A 16,591-nucleotide genomic window follows, 5' to 3' on the forward strand; every position below is an offset into this window, starting at 1 on the left:
AGATTTTTAATCAGACAATACTTGCCTTGCATATGTTGTGAAGCAAATTTTTAAAAGTTGGTGATCAATTAAACTGCTTGGTAACATTTAAATGCCACTTTTAAACTGATTGGCTTTGGCATCAAACTGACCCTTGTGTGAGGTTATTTGTTGATCTGGAATCATTTAACTGACATTATATGCCAAAGGATGCTGCAGAGCTAATAGTATCCGGTGTAGCATCACTCTTCTTAAAGCATTATTTGCTGTATCATAGCATCATTAGTTTAAATGGGTTTCAAAGTTGACCAGTGATATGAAACTATGTTAAGTGTGTGCAAACAAGTTGTAAAACATTTCCGTATTTGTTTACTCCTTGGAAAAATCCAAATATCGGAATGTAGATATTAATGACAACTCGCGTTCTTTCCCTGTGCGTCCCCACAAAAGTCAGTAGTTTGGCAATTGTTTCCATTTATCTTTGCTTCTGGAGAGAAGGGAGGTTCAACAAGCCTAAATTCAATAAAACTTAACAAAAGTTTATTTTTATTTATTTATTTAAAGATTGTAAGACCAGTTTTTCACTTTCATCTGCAGATGATTCTAAAACTCTCACAGGCAACAATTCAGGGTCCAGGACATTCAATCTACCTTTGTTAGTAACCTGAATTCGACTTGCCTGCTTATTTCTCTGTAACTGTTTTAAACTGTCTATGGCTTTAACTTCATCATCTTTGGCGGGTTTATTTTCTAAAGTACTGGCTGATCTAAATAATTTTTCCATGAGGCTGTTCTTCGTATCGTTTCTTGAAGTTGACTGAAGGCAATTTTTGGGTTTTTCACTGGGCCCATCACCAACTTGGTGCATCAGTTCAGTTGACCGATTGCACAGCTTTGCAAAAGATGGCTCATAACCATTGAATGAAGAGTTGAAGTCCAGAAACTCATCTTCTTGCCTGTCTTGTCTCTTTTTGTTGCTCATGTGGGCCGCATAAGATATTTTGCAAACAGGAAGCCCTTGATGGAGATTTTCAATTTGTTCTGTGAATCTGTAGCGCCTCCTGAGTCTAGAAGGAGTTTTATTGGGGCTGTCGTTCAATGCAAATGCCTCGCCTATCTCCTTGTTACCATCCTGTCGTGATTCACTTGCATCTCTGTTCTCCTCAGTTGTTTTCTGCTGTTCTCTTTCCTTGGCGTCCTGCTCCTCTTCTCCTGTCTCTTTCCTTTCCAAAGCCTCCCTCAAAAATTGATCAGCTCTTTCCTTCTCCTGCTTTTCTCTTTTTTCCCTTTCCAGGTTTTCTAAGATGTCATTCTCCGCCATTTCCTTCCATCTCTTCTCTGCCTGTTCATATTCTAATAGAGGGAGAAAAAAAACATATTCATGCAGATTTTTATGAATGGAAGTGAATGAACTAATCTCCCTGTGGCATCTGCCATAAACCAGATAATGTAAGATGTCTAACAACACACTGAAGGAAGTGACCTGTGATTGTATTGGAATACTTTGGACCCAGAGATTGTTGATTTTTATTTTTTTCGTACAACATAAAGACCAGGTCTAAGCCATTCAGCCCCTCAAGCCGCTGCCATTTAGTTCGATCATGACTGATTTGTTTCTCGGCTTCATTTACATATCCTTGCTCCAGGTCTCTTAATACTATTGAATAGTCTTAGTACTGAAAATTTCAATTGACCTGGACCCCACAGCCTTTTGGAAGGTGATGCTGTGTTGGCGGCAGGGAAAAGTGTTCTAGATGGCCACTACACTTTATTTACAGCAAATAAAAGTTTTTATTTCACCCTTAAATGGCCCATAGATGATCTTGAGATTAGTTTTCCCTAGTTTGGATTGCCCACCAAAGGAAATAGAATTGCTTCATTACCTGATTTCAATCCCTTCATCATTTTAAGGACCAGAATTAGATAACTCTTGAAACTTTTAAATTCAAGGGAATATAAATTAAGTTTATGCAACCTGTTTTCATAATTTAGCCCTTTGAGCCCTGGTATAATTCTGCGAATCCTCGTTGTACGCAGCCGAAGGCCAATATATCAGTCCTAAGGTGCAGAGCCCAAACCCAAGTTTTGTATTCCAAACGTCCTGCGTACTTTGAGATTTTTGTCACTTTTAAAAAAAACATTTGCCCTTTTCTAATGACTGTTTCTGGAAGTTGTGGACGTAATAAAACTCCGTCTGCTCACATTCATAGAATCATAGATTCAATTGATTTTCATTTGGCAAGCTACTGAGGAGCTGTTAATGGACGTGTACCACAACAAAAGTCAATAGCTTCGGGAGTGAAAATGAAACAAAACTAAATAAAATAAGTTTAACAATAAGCTATTCTTAATAAACAGATAACCGCAATCTCCATTCAACAGACTGAACACATAATTTTTGAAATGTATCTCTCTGTAATATGGTAGAGTTAATTGCCCAGATTGCACTCTTTGCCACAGAAGGCTGAGGATTCCAAATAACTGACTGTCTTTAAGACAGAGATAGATATGTTCTTGATTAAAATGAGATCAAGGGTTATGGGGAGAAGACAGGAGAATGGGGACGAGAAACATGTCAGCCATGATTGAATGGCGGAGCAGATTCAATGGGTCCAATGGCCTAATTCTGCTCCTTTGTCTCGTGGTCTTATAGATTTATTCCTCTGTGGAATGTCAAGTGTATTTATTAGTGCTCAGGCCTGGAATGTGTATTTTTCTCACTTCAAAAGCACACCTGTTTCCATAAATCTTTTCAGCATTTCCTTGAGGTTGGCTAAATGTTCAATTTCAGTCGGTCCAGCGACAAAGACGCAATCTAAGTGCACAACCAAACATTGAAATCCCTGCAGTGTGTAAGTCACTGGTCTGACCTTGATGCTGGTGCTTCCTGGGGTTTGACGTGTATTTTAACTTGTGTGATCTTCAGTTTTCCCAATTCATCCTGAATAAGTGTCAGCTTTCTTCCAAAGCACTGGAATTCCATCGGACCTCAAATGGAATATTTCTGACCAGTCTAGTTTTATTTTTTGCAGCCAATCTCAGCCCAGAAGGTTGGGCCCCTCCCCCTTTACAACCATCACAGGAAGCTGGGCTAGTTGCTGTTTGTAGCAGACTGAAATAGTTCAAAGACATGCAGGTTAGGTGGATTGGCCATGTTAAAATTCCCCTTAGTGACCAAAAAGTTTAGATGGGGTTATTGGGTTCCGGCGATAGGGTGGAAGTGAGGGCTTAAGTGGGCCACTGCAGACTTGATGGGCTGAATGGCCTCCTTCTGCACTGTATGTTCTAATTCCTTGTGGCATTCCATCGCGAGAGGAAGGTTCCAGAGCGTGCTTGAAATCATTAACCGGTTCAGCAAGCTAACAGTGCTGTATGGCGTTGTCGTTCATCCCACATACCAATCTGTCCCACAGCATATCATTCAAGACATCCCCAAACTCTCAGTACTGAGTGAGCTGTTTCGCATTCGCCACAAAGGAAGCAATAGCTTCTCAAGGAGCACAAACTCTCGTGTTGAACTTGAAGTGCTGTATAATTACAAGCGGTTTTGGCTGAAAATGGGACTTCACAAGCTCCACTAACTCACTGTACAACTTAGTACTGGGTGGGTTCGGAGAAGTAAAATTTCAGTTAAAATTCTGTGTTTTGCTTCCACAGATGCTCAGCAGGATTGCACTACATTTACCATCGTCAGTACTTTCATTCACTATGAAAGTGAAACTGAGACTCTTGACATACTGACTCCAATTCTCTGCACGAACCGTACGGATCGATCCTCCCAAACAACGGCATGATCAGCAAGTCTTTTTTCCTTTTGCAGGCGCTGGTTGTAATATTTTTCTTGTGTTTACTGTTTTAAGACAGTGTTTATTTTTAAGCTTCAGGCTGTATTGGTTCTGTCTTTGACTTTCCCACACTTTTCTGGTTTTGGCAGGCTACCAGCGATCATGGACATTTAAAAAAATTGTTTCAAGGTTCACTGTAGAAATCTCTCTGACTTCAAGCTAATGTTTTTTCTTTTGTTTTTATTCTGCAAGCGTTGCTTTTAAACCTCAGGGTGCATCTGCATTTTTAAACTTTGCAGGACCTTATTTTTGAACCTTGTGGTACTCACAGCAACCAGGGTGATGATGTTGCCGGAGTGCAGCATGCAAATAAAAGTAGGAGAGGTGGGCCTAGGGGAAGAGAGTGGAAGTGAAGCCATCACAGGAAATGCCTGGACTATAACAAAATAGATCTTATTTCAGGTTAGGGCAGTTCCACTGAGCTGGACAACTGAGGACGGTGCTGGTGGTAGATGGTGGAATCAATTACTGCAGATGGATTCTGAAGGTCGAGAGGCTGTGCATTGTGATCACAGTCACATAGGATATTATTGGTGACTTTGGTGTTCAACACTGCTACCCCTTCCTGTGTCGTGGACCCTGGTTTGATCCTGGCCCCGGATCACTGTCCACGTGGAGTATGCACCTGTCTGCGTGGGTCTCACCCCCATCACCCAAAGATGTGCAGGGTGGGTGGATTGGCCACGCTAAACTTCCCCTTAATGTCCAAAGATGTGCAGGTTAGGTGGATTAGCCATGCAAAATTACCCCTTAGTGTCCAAAGATGTGTAGGTTAGGTGGATTAGCCATGCAAAATTACCCCTTAGTGTCCAAAGATGTGTAGGTTAAGTGGATTAGCCATGCAAAATTGTCCCTTCATGTCCAAAGATGTGAGGTTATGGGGATAGGGTGGTGGATTGGACCCTGATCAGGAGCGAGGAAACTAGGTCGGTGGAGACTTAATGTACTGAATGGCCTCCTTCTGCACTGTAAGGAATCTATGAGATCCTGGAACAGTTTGAATCATGGTGTGGTGAGATGTATGTGTGAGGTGACAACAAGTTTGGGGACTTTGAAGATAGATGGACTTGTCAGGAAGGGGATGAAGTCAGAAGATTTAAAAGGGAGGGGAACTGTCCAGAGAGGGCAGCATTAACAATATTAGCTAGCATGTGGGCAAGAAAGTAAAATTGAGCAGTCAGCAGTCCAAAGGGATTGTATCTGATAGGAAATGGGTCTCATGGACAAGTTGAACTCAGAGACATCTCTCAAAATGTCAATACATTTGGTCTCTCGCCACCTTAATCAGTACCCAGTAGGGTGTTAAATTGCCAGCTGGACGAGGCTATTCCAGGAGAAGCTAAATGTGGCAACTGGATCCCTTTAGGTCCAAGCAGCCATCTGTTGCAAGCCAGAATCACCTCAAGTATCCCCACATAAGCATTCGAGGTTTTCTATCTACTCTGATTTGGGGGAGCACCTCCGAGAGTGAGGAAGCATCCTGTTACAAAAAGCATTGAGTTGAGAACTTGGGTATTAAGAGATTTTAGTTCAATCTTCTGTTGATGAATAAATTCAGCACCACCTTCACATTCTGGTGTTAGGTGTATAAAATAGAATAGAATTCCGACAGTGCATGGGCAACAAGGTGGAGCAGTGGTTAGCCCTGCTGTCTCACGGCGCTGAGGGCCCAGGTTCGATTCCGGCCCTGGGTCACTGTCCATGTGGAGTTTGCACATTCTCCCCATGTCTGTTTGAGCCTCACCCCCACAACCCTAAGATGTCCTGGGGAGGTGGATGGGCCAAGCTAAATTGCCCCTTAATTGGAAAAAAATAATTAGGTACTCTAACTTTATAAAATTTGGCCCATCGAATCTGAACCAACCCTCTGAAAGAGCACCCTACTTCAGTCCACTCCCCTACCATATCCCCTCAACCCCATCCAACCTGCACATCTTTGGACACTAAGGGGAAATTTAGCGTGGCCAATCCACCAAACCTGCTCATCTTTGGTCTAGGCGAGGAAACTGGAGCACCCGGAGGAAACCCACGTGCAGACTCCACACAGTCACTCAAGGTCTGAATTGAACCCGGGTCCTGGGTGCTGTGAGGCAGCAGTGCTAACCACTGTGCCACCCATATAGTATTTTTTTCATTGCAGCTAGTTAGTCTACATTGCGTGAATGTCACTGATATGGAGGTTGTTTAAATAATTTGACCATTCAATAAGAATGAAGGGAATGGTGAGGGTCAGCTATTGTCACTTTTCAGGTGAGTTGATTGAGCAGATCGATTCAATTGGTTCAATCGCTGGACATTTCAATTGCTCTCTAGCTGTCTCCTTCCAGTTCTCCTAATCGTCAGCCAATTCTTCCAGGTGTGGGTTTGTACCTTGTTCTGTTTTTGCTCCAATCCTGCATCCTCCAATCTTCATTGCATATATATTGAGCAGATGCAGCTCACTTTGTCTGGGGCATTTTGCAGGGTGCCCCAGGCTGATTGCGCACTAAAATCTCAGCATTCAAGATGCCAATGGTATGTTCAGTTATGCTCCTGAATCCTCATGGCTATTAATATGTTTATGCTACTTGGGCATGGTGATGTGATGGAGGGGAGTGCTTTTGGCTCTGAGCAGTTGTTGTAGTGATCTTTACATGGGTATGTACAAAAGGGGTTGATGGGAAATGGAAAGATCACTAGGGGGCATCACTGGTGGGCATAAAAGGAGAAGCAAGTAGCCCTCCGGGCTCTTGTGCTGATTAGACTGTGAGGAGAGCAGAAGTAGGGATTTGGCTCAGGGCTGATAGTGTGGTCAGGCCTAGTTGTGTGTAAAAGTTGTAACCTTTCCACTAGTATAGTTCTTAAAGTAAGAACTCACAAAGTTGTTAAGTTCTGTTACTCAATAAACCTTACATAAACCTCTGGACGACTTTGAACCTTCCTCCGGAAGCCTGTGCTGTAACTGGATTGAGTAGCACCTGTTACCTACCACACAGTTAACAAAACAGTTGTATTTTGATATTGCTGAAGGATGGACTACAGGGAGGAATGGATGAGTGTCTCAGGATGAAAATATCACAGCAGTTGCTGTTGAAACTCGCAGAATCTTGCATCTTACACAACAGTTAGTTATTGATAGCCTTTCTTATTGAGAAAAGCTCCTGACTCATCTTCTGGCTTCCTGATAGCTACACGCCAGTACTCAATGACATCAGCACCGTACACAAGGGAAAGCTGCCACTGCTGAAAACCCCGTGTGCTCTCATTCTGATTTTGCATCTGTTGGCTGATTGGCCCTGATGAGCTCCATACTGCAGACTGGGAGGTGCAGTTGATATGGGCGTAGATTCATCTGAAAAGGCTGAGGGCAATGGCATCCTGCTCTTGGAGGCTGCACGGACCTATAGCAAACAAGCCTGGAGAAGCTACAATCTCCTGATATCTCCAGGAAAGGTACTCCAAGTGTACGAAGATCCTGTGGGCTGGGTAAGGCCCAGGGCAGTCCCTCTGACCTGCTCTAACAGCTGCTGCTCATCCTGCGTGCCAAGGTTGATGACGTTTGCAGCTACTACTGCTGCAGCTGTCCTTCTTCTGTCTGCCTATCCATCCAGAATATTATCCATTCGGAATAAAGGAGCAAAAATAGCTGAAAATGCTTAGGCATTGTGCATTTGACAAATAGCATCAGAAAAGCACAGTGATCCTTCGAATTCGAGTCAGTGCAATGGTGAGGGTCCCAGTGCGTTTTGCTCTCGCCCTATCAGTCAGCTTCACAATAACATAATGGAACCCAAATTAAATATATTTGGTTTCTGGTGAGTGTGTTTTTGAATAGAGACTGTTGATCTGTAGAAATCGCAATCAATGAGTCTGTGTTGGGAGCAGGATTTGCAAGTACCTTTACCTAATATTAACTGTTCAGTCGCCATGTTCACACTGGTTGGATGGATAGGGATTAAACAGGTTCATAGGTTCTAACCATATCCCCTAACCTAGCATTGTTGCAGTGTCCAGCACCTATCAGCAATTGATTGGTTAATTCTAATAACATAAGAACTAGGAGCAGGAGTAGGCCATCTGGCCCTTTGAGCCTGTTCCGTCATTCAATGAGATCATGGCTGATCTTTTGTGGACTCAACACCACTTTCCCGCCCGAGCTCCATAACCTTTTATTCCTTTATTCTTCAAAAAACTATCTATCTTATCTTGAAACCCGTTGTCTGCCTTCCATCCAAGCTGATTGGTCCTGACTAGAGCCAGTACCACCTGTCAAATCATCTAACTGATTGACTCTGTTGACAAGAACAATAAATTGTATTTAATGCCTATGAACATGTCAAAATGCCCCAGGGTGATTCTCAGAAGTGTTATCAAAAAACATTTGACAGCAAGCTCCATTAAGGGTAGGAGACCAAATGCTTTGCCAAAGGGATATGTTTTTAGGATCGACTTAAAGGACAAAAAGTTCAGAGAGGGTATTCCAGAGTCAGCCATGGTGAACTGAGGGGACTGAAATTGTACAGAAAGCCCTCGGGCTGTCTGACCACATTGAATGTCTGCAGTGAATATTCCATGTATCGCAATTGTATTGAAGCACCCCCAGAGTGCTACTTGATCTAGGGAGACAACTTAAATCCTTTTGCACCATGTGTAATGACCATTTTGAAATGTCTGTAATGTTTCTTTGACTGTATTGAAGCACCTCCAAGAACAACTTGATGTGTGTAGAGACCCAGAATATTATTACACTTTGTGTGATGGCCATTTTGAAATTTAAAAAAAATTAATTTATGCGATGTGGGTGTCGCTGGTTAGGCCAGCATTAATTACCCTTCAGAAGATGGTGGTGAGTTGTCTTCTTGAACCGTTGCAGTCCTTCAAGGTGTAGGTACACCCACTGTGCTGTTAAGGAGGGAGTTTCAGGATGTTGCCCCAGCGACAGTGAAGGATCGGCGATATATTTCCAAGTCAGGGTGGTGAGTGACTTGGAGCAGAACCTCCAGGTGGTCGGGTTCCCAGGTATTTTGCTGCTCTTATCCTTCTAGATGATGGCGGTTGTGGGTTGGGAAGGTGCTGTCAGTGGAACCATGGTGAGGTACTGCAGTGCATCTTGTAGATGGTACACAAGTCTGCCACTGTTCGTCAGTGATGCAGGGTTTGAATGTTTAGGAAGGGGGAGCAATCAAGCGGGCTGCTTTGTCCTGGATAGTGTCGAGCTTCATGAGTGTTGTTGGAGCTGCACTCATCCTAGAAAGTGGAGAGTATTCCATTACACTCCTGACTTGTGCCTTGTGGGTAAACTTTGGGGAGTCAGGAGGTGAGTTACTTGCCATATGATTTTTAGCCTTTGACCTACCCTGGTAGCCACAGTATTAATATGGCTAACCCAGTTCAGTTTTTAATCAATGGTAACACCCAGGATGTTTGTAAAGTTTTTTTCAGATATTTTAAGAATAAAGTATTTTTTTGCAAAAAATAAAACTCCCGAGTTTAGGCATCAGGCAGGTGAAGGCACGACCACCACTGGTGGAGGAAGGGAATTGGGGTGTGCAAAAGGAAAGAATTTGGGAAACAGATGTCTCCAAGAGATGTGGGACTGGAGGAAAGTATAGAGATAAGGAACAGCAAGGCCATGGATGGATGAAATAAAAGGGTGAGAATTTTAAATCTGAGGCATACCGATGAAGTTAGTGCGCACAGGAATGTTGGGCAAATAGAACTTTTTGGATAAGTTCAAGTTTATGCCAGGAGGACACTGGAATAGTCAATTTAATAAGTAACAAAGGCATGGATGAGCATTTCAGCACCAGATGTGCTGAGGCAGGAGCAATGTTACGGATGTGGATATAATAATCTGCCGTTAGTGGGTATTTGATGCTTACATATGTGCTGTCAGCATTTTGAGAATACAATTAATTTTTCATTGCCAAATTTCTAGTGACATAGTAATGCCGTACACCTTCTAATTTCATATGTTGATTAATGTGCAAACTTTTGGAAGAATCCCAGTAATCTGTGCCTGACTTCATAATTAAACAGTTCCCCTCGGCAATAAGCAAGCATGCGCATGCTGTCTGCCAAATATCTTATGACATAGTTATGCATTTCATAAGTTACCATTTTATAATTTGAGAAGTTCTATCTTTGAAGATATACTGGGGGCTCAAACCTGGGTAGCCCTCTGGCAATCCTCCTCCTTCTCTATAATTTAAATTAATCAAAGAAACCCTTTGGGGTTCAGGGTAGGTGGATTGGCCAGGCTAAATTGCTCCTTAATTGGAACAAAAGATCCCCTTTGGGTTAAATAGGTTAAAACAAAAAGTTAAAACATGGCAATGATGTAAGCTTTCATATGAAGACAAGAGATGGCTTCACATAACTTTCAAACTTAGCAACAGGCTGAGAGCTATATTTCGGAACAGATAACTTTGGCCCTTTCCTGTCAAGTGGACAAAAACAACTCCAATCACACTACCTTGAAGAGTAGGGGTGTCTCCTGGCCAATATCTATCTCTCTGCAAACATCTGAAATACTTTGGTCAAAAACAGAATGCTGCCGATGCTGAAAATCTGACATAATGACAGGAAATGCTGGAGATATGCAGGTCAAGCAGCATCGGTTTCTCTCTCCACTGCCTGACCTGCTGAGTTGTTCCAGTATTTTCTGTTTCTCAGCTGAGACTGTCACTATTACATTGTGGGAGCTGGCTGTATGCAAATTGGTTGATGTGATTCCTACGGGCATGAATCTCTGGCCATGTTGGGCTCTCGCTTGAGCGCAACTCGGCCGGAGAATGCTCGGAAAGGCCTCCTGACAGCCTCCAGGCCTCCCGGGATTCTCCGAAGTCCTGCGAGATGTCGGAGTCGGGACCCCGTCCCAAATGGGCTGGACCGAATGACGCTCGCGGATCCACTGGCCTTCAGCGATTCCTCGGCCTCCCCAGCGAGGCTGCAGCTGGGCGCCGATCAGTGCTGATCCACACAAACGTGGACCAGGTGGAACAGCACCCAGGGGGTCTCCAAAGCCACTGGAAATCCCTGGGTGGTCAGGGTAAGTGCAGGGTGGCTTTGTGGCTCTCTCACTGGAATGTGGGCACTTTTGCACTGCCCAGCTTTCACCTTTACACTGCCACCCTGGCACTGCCAAGCTGCCCAGATGATACTGCCAAGCATCAGGTGCCTGAGTGCCAGACTGGCACTGCCAAGAGGCAGGACCCATGTGGAGCCATGCCCATGAAATGAGAATTGAGGGTGGGTTTGAAGGGTAGGGGAGTGCAGAGCAGGTAAGTAGTGGCCTCCGGGAGGTTGAGTGGGTGATGGGTGCTGTAAGGGGGCTTGGGGGGGCCTGAAGAGGGGGGACCGCCAGGGACCCCATAGCAGGGTGTACTCACTTGTGGGGGTGTGATCATAGATCATAGAATTTAGTGCGGAAGGAGGCCATTTGGCCCATCGAGTCTGCACCGGCCCTTACAAAGAGCAACCCACTCAAGCCCACGTATCTACCCTAACCCAGCAACCCCCACCTAGCCTTTTTGGACACTAAGTGCGATTTAGCATGGCCGATCCACCTAACCCGCACATCTTTGGACAATAGGAGGAAACCGGAGCTCCCGGAGGAAACCCACGTACACACAGGGTGGACGTGCAGACTCCGCACAGACAGTGACCTAGCCAGGAATCGAACCTGGGACCCTGGAGCTGTGAAGCAATTGTGCTAACCACTTTGCTACCGTGCTGCGCATGGTAGTGTCCGTGTGTGTGGGTGGGCGTCGGGATCCCAGGTTGGGTTGAAAATCAAGCATATTATCTCTGATGTTTCTGTTTTGGGTTGCCTGCATACTTTGGAAACATTATTTTTAAATTTAGAGTATCCAATTCTTTTTTTTCTCCTAATTAAGGGGAAATTTAGTGTGGCCAATTCACCAACCCTGCACATCTTTCTGGGTTGTGGGGATTGTTGTGTTTCTTCCTTTGTACTTCAGGAAGGAATTTACCAAACACTTGTCCAAACCAGAATCTTTTATTGAGTATCGTGTTACTCCTCTGGAACTTGGCATCTAGCACTGACCATTCACTTGTATGTCTTATTACCCTCTGAATCTGCTTCTGAAGATGACCAGATGTGTCTCCCTTTATATTGGAGTCACAGGTCACATGACCTTGGTCAACAGACTGCATAGTGTGTCTGTACCACCACCTGCTGGTTGGAGGTTGCATACCATCCATCTATGATATAGCCCATAGGCATATCATCACAGGGGTGCGACCCATGCAGACATGGGGAGAATGTGCAAACTCCACACCGACAGTGAGCCGGGGCCGGGATCAAACCTGGGTTCTCAGCTCCATGAGGCAGCAGTGCTAACCACTGCCCCACCCCGCCCAGCATATTTTGGAAACGTACAGCAATTACCAGAGGCTGGTTTAACACAGGGCTAAAGAGCTGGCTTTTAAAGCAGACCAATGCAGGCCAGCAGCATGGTTCAATTCCCGTACCAGCCTCCCCGAACAGGCGCCGGAATGTGGCGACTAGGGGCTTTTCACAGTAACTTCATTTGAAGCCTACTTGTGACAATAAGCGATTTTCATTTCATTAATACATCTTGAGCAAGAGGACATGTTAAGACATTATTGTTTGTTTGCAGTTGATTGGAAAATGCTGTGTTTATCTAAGTCTTTGTACAAGTAAGGTTTTACCACTTGTTAATCCCGGTGCAAGTCCAACCAATGAGGTTTGCCAGATAATCCATGTTAGCCAAGAAGAAAGCTTTCTCTCAAATTGTAATCATAAACTGTTTTCTGTCTGACAATCTTCATCCATGCAGATTCTCAGAGCTGACACTCAGAATAGCAAACATGCTCCAATGAACATTCATATTAACTTATTTCAGGCAGAATAATTTTCTAGCCTTTGGTGCTGTACCATGATTTTCACCCATGGATGCATAGAACTGAACTATTTTCTTTGACTTTTTGCCATATGGCTAAAAATTTGTCAAAAAGTGCAGAGGATACTGGAAGTCAGCAGAGGGATTTGGATAGGTTAAGTGAATGGGCTAGGTTGATGGAACCATCAATTCACTAGACACGTGCTTTAAGATGTGAACAGTGGTTTTAATCTACTTACTACAGAGCCAGCCTGTTACCCGTTAAATTCTCGATGAACTGCAGGCTGGCTCTGGACAAGGGTATTTATACAGTAGTCCAGGGGGAGGAGTCGTGGGCGGAGCCAAGGGTGGAGCCCTGTACAAACTCCTGAGCATTCCCGGAGCTGCTCCTCCTAGTGGTCGGATAACGCTACTGCGCTTACAATGGTATTGGTAAATACAGTGTGAATTACTAAATTACATTCACCACATTCACCCCCTGCAAAAAAATCAAGTCCGGCGGGGGTGGTGGTTTACCAAGTAAGTCTGTCCGGTGGTTGAACTGTCCGCTGTGATCTGCGGAGCACCGGGGTTGCAGCCCCTTGTGGTGGCTGGATGGGTGTTGTGTGCTGGGGTACGATGGCGGACTCCAGGGAGGGTTGTGTCCGAACTTCATACTCTTCTGGTTCAACCAGGGACTGGGGGCACTGGCTGGCCGGCGCGGGTGCGTGGAACTGGTGGAGCGCGCTCGTGGGCTCGGGAGCGCGAGGGGGTGGCAGCATGGGGTGTAGAGTCCTTCTGTGGGGTTAGAGGGGGCGCTGGATCCGGCGGGTGCCAGATCCCGGAGGGATACTGTGTCCTGACGGCCATCAGGGAACTCGACGAAGGCGTACTGGGGGTTGGAGTGGAGCAGGCGCACCTTCTCAACAAGGGGGTCGGTTTTGTGCGCTCTGACGTGTTTCCTCAGGAGTACCAGGCCCGGTGTCCTCAGCTATGCCGGAAGTGAGACCCCCGTGGTAGTGCCCCTGGAAAAAATGAAGAGCCTCTCGTGAGGGGTCTGATTGGTCGCTGTGCATAAGAGGGACCTAATAGCGTGGAGCGCGTCTGGGAGGACTCCCTGCCTCTGGGAGACTTGGAGCTTTCTAGACTGGAGGGTCAGTAGGACAGTCTTCCAGACCGTCGTGTTCTCCCTCTCCACCTGCCCGTTACCCCTGGGGTTGCAGCTGGTAGTCCTGCTCGAGGCAATGCCCTTGTCGAGCAGGTACTGACGCAGCTCGTCGCTCATGAAGGACGACGCTGTGCACGTAGGTGGGGAAACCAAACAGGGTGAAGATGCTATGCAGGGCCCTAATGACTGTGTGGGAGGTCATGTCGGGGCACGGGATAGCAAATAGGAAACGGGAGAACTCCTCTACGACGTTTAGAAAGTAAACGTTCTTGTTAGTTGAGGGGTTGTGGCCCTTTGAAAGCAATCGCGAGGCGTTCAAAGGGCCTAGAAGCCTTGACCAGGTGGGCCCTGTCTAGTCTATAGAAGTGCAGTTTGCACTCCGCACAGATCGGGCTGGTGACCGCTTTTACCTCCTCATTGGAGAAAGGCAGGTTTCGGGCTCTGATGTAGTGGGCGAGCCGGGTGACCCCCGGGTGGCAGAGGTCGTTGTGGATGACTTTCAGTCGGTCAATCTGCGCGCTGGCGCATGTCCCGCGGGATAGGGCATCCGGTGGCTCGTTGAGCTTCCCGGGTCGATACTTAATATCGTAGCTATAGGTGGAGAGTTTGATCCTCCACCGAAGAATTTTATCCTTTTTTATTTTGCCCCTTTGCGAGTTATCAAACATAAAGGCAACCGATCTTTGGTTGGTGATGAGGGTGAACCTCCTACCTGCGAGGCAGTGCCTCCAATAACGAATAGCCTCCACAATGGCTTGTGCTTCTTTCTCGACTGAGGAGTGTCGGAGTTCTGAAGCGGAGAGGGTACGGGAGAAAAATGCGACTGGTCTCCCTGCCTGATTTAGTGTGGCTGCTAGAGCTACCTCTGAGGCATCGCTCTCAACCTGGAATGGAGTGAATTCATCCACCGCCCGCATGGTCGCTTTGGCGATGTCCTCCTTGATGCAGTTGAAGGCCTGGCGTGCCTCAGCTGACAGGGGAAATCGTGTGGCCTTAAAGAGTGGGCGGGCTTTGTCCGCAAATTGAGGGACCCACTGGGCGTAGTAGGAGAAGAAGTCCAAGCACCATTTGAGGGCCTTGGGGCAATGGGGGAGGGGGTCCGGGTCTGGGCCCAGGACTCCGTTTTCCACGACGTAGCCGAGGATGGCCAGTCTGTGCGGAAAACGCATTTCTCTTTGTTGTAGGTGATGTTTAATTTCTGTGCCGTCTGGAAAAAACGGTGGAGGTTGGCGTCGTGGTCCTGCTGGTCATAGCCGCAGATGGTGACATTGTCCAAGTACGGAAATGTGGCCCGCAGCCCGTACTGGTCCACCATTCGGTCCATTGCTCGTTGGAACACCGAGACCCCATTAGTGACGCCGAAGGGGACCCGGAGGAAATGGAAGAGGTGGCCATCGGCCTCGAATGCCGTGTAGTGGCGGTCCTCCGGGCGGATTGGGAGCTGGTGGTATGTAGACTTCAGATCCACCGTGGAAAAGAGCCGATACTGGGTGATCTGATTTACATGTCTGCAATCCTGGGGAGGGGATATGCGTCGAGGAGCGTAAATCTATTTATGGTCTGACTATAGTTGACAACCATGCGGAATTTTTCCCTGGTCTTAATGACCACCACCTGAGCTCTCCAGGGACTATTGCTGGCCTCTATAATCCCCTCACTGAGAAGCCTTCGGACCTCTGATCTGATAAATACCCTATCCTGCAGGCTGTATCGCCTGCTACGAGTGGCTACGGGTTTACAGTCCTTTGTGAGATTGGCGAAGAGAGAAGGGGGGGAGATTCGCAGCGTAGCGAGGCTGTGGATAGTGAGTGGGGGCAGGGGCCCGCCGAAGCTGAGAGTGAGGCTCTTAAGGTTACACTGAAAATCTAGGCCCAATAAGAGTGGCGCGCAGAGGTCGGGCAAAATGTAGAGTTGAAATTTTGAGTAGCTAGTGCCTCGGATTGTGAGTATCGCGGCGGTGCGCCCCTAGATCTGGACAGAATGGGAGTCTGAAGCGAGCAAGATAGTTTGCCGCACGGGGAAAACGGGGAGCGAACAACGTCTTACCAGGTCTGGGTGTATGAAGCTCTCAGTGCTCCCGGAGTCGAAAAGGCATGGCGTGTTGTATCCGCTGATTTGGACCTCTGCCATCGAATTTCGCAGATGATTCGGGCGTGATTGATCCAGGGTGACTGCGCCGAGTTGCGGGCCATGTGACAAGCGCCCGGGGAGGTCGTACTCTTCCGATGAGTTGTCCGAGCGTGGAGATGCAGGTCGGGCCCGTGGATCACACGTGGCGGGCGGCGAGGAAGATGGCGCCCGAAGATGGCGGCCCCATGTGTCGCACGTGGCCGGCCGTGAGGTGGAGGTTTGCCAGGATGGCGGCCCCCATGGATCACATGTGGCGGGAGGGGGCGGGGTCGGGGCATAGGCCGCAGTGTTTCGGGCCCCGCGGGCCTGCGGGTGTGGGGAGCGATTACTTTGTGCCGCTGGGGAGTTGGAAGCTGGGGCTCTTTTTGTGAGGCACACTCTCGCATAGTGGCCTTTCCGCCCGCAGCTGCTGCAGGTCGCGTTGCGGGCCGGGCAGTGCTGCCGCGGGTGCTGATTCTGGCCGCAGAAATGGCAGGCTGGAGCAGCATAGTGGCTGGCTGGGGCAGCATGGTGGCTGCGTGGCACAGGCCTGGGGGAGTCGCTGGTCGGGGGCCCATGATTGGGTCGCGGGGTCCGCGGGGAACGAGGTGAGGCTGCGGAAGGAGACCTCCATCGTGGTCGCA

The 16,591-nt window shown here is 47.0% G+C and overlaps 1 protein-coding gene across 4 annotated transcripts in view; it reads right to left on the reverse strand.

Annotated features, from left to right (window-relative positions):
• Positions 1-513: 513 nt before the first annotated feature.
• LOC119968782 (lebercilin-like protein) overlaps positions 514-16,591 on the reverse strand; it is a 155,846-nt gene continuing 139,768 nt past the window's right edge. For all 4 annotated transcript variants that reach the window (XM_038801513.1, XM_038801512.1, XM_038801515.1 and 1 more), the window contains one exon: positions 514-1,332. In XM_038801513.1, the coding sequence (XP_038657441.1) occupies positions 530-1,332 (803 nt within the window). In that variant the 3' untranslated portion in view covers positions 514-529. The remainder of the gene's footprint in view (positions 1,333-16,591) is intronic.

This window comes from Scyliorhinus canicula, chromosome 7 (genome assembly GCF_902713615.1).
Source record: "Scyliorhinus canicula chromosome 7, sScyCan1.1, whole genome shotgun sequence".
Lineage (NCBI taxonomy): Eukaryota > Metazoa > Chordata > Chondrichthyes > Carcharhiniformes > Scyliorhinidae > Scyliorhinus > Scyliorhinus canicula.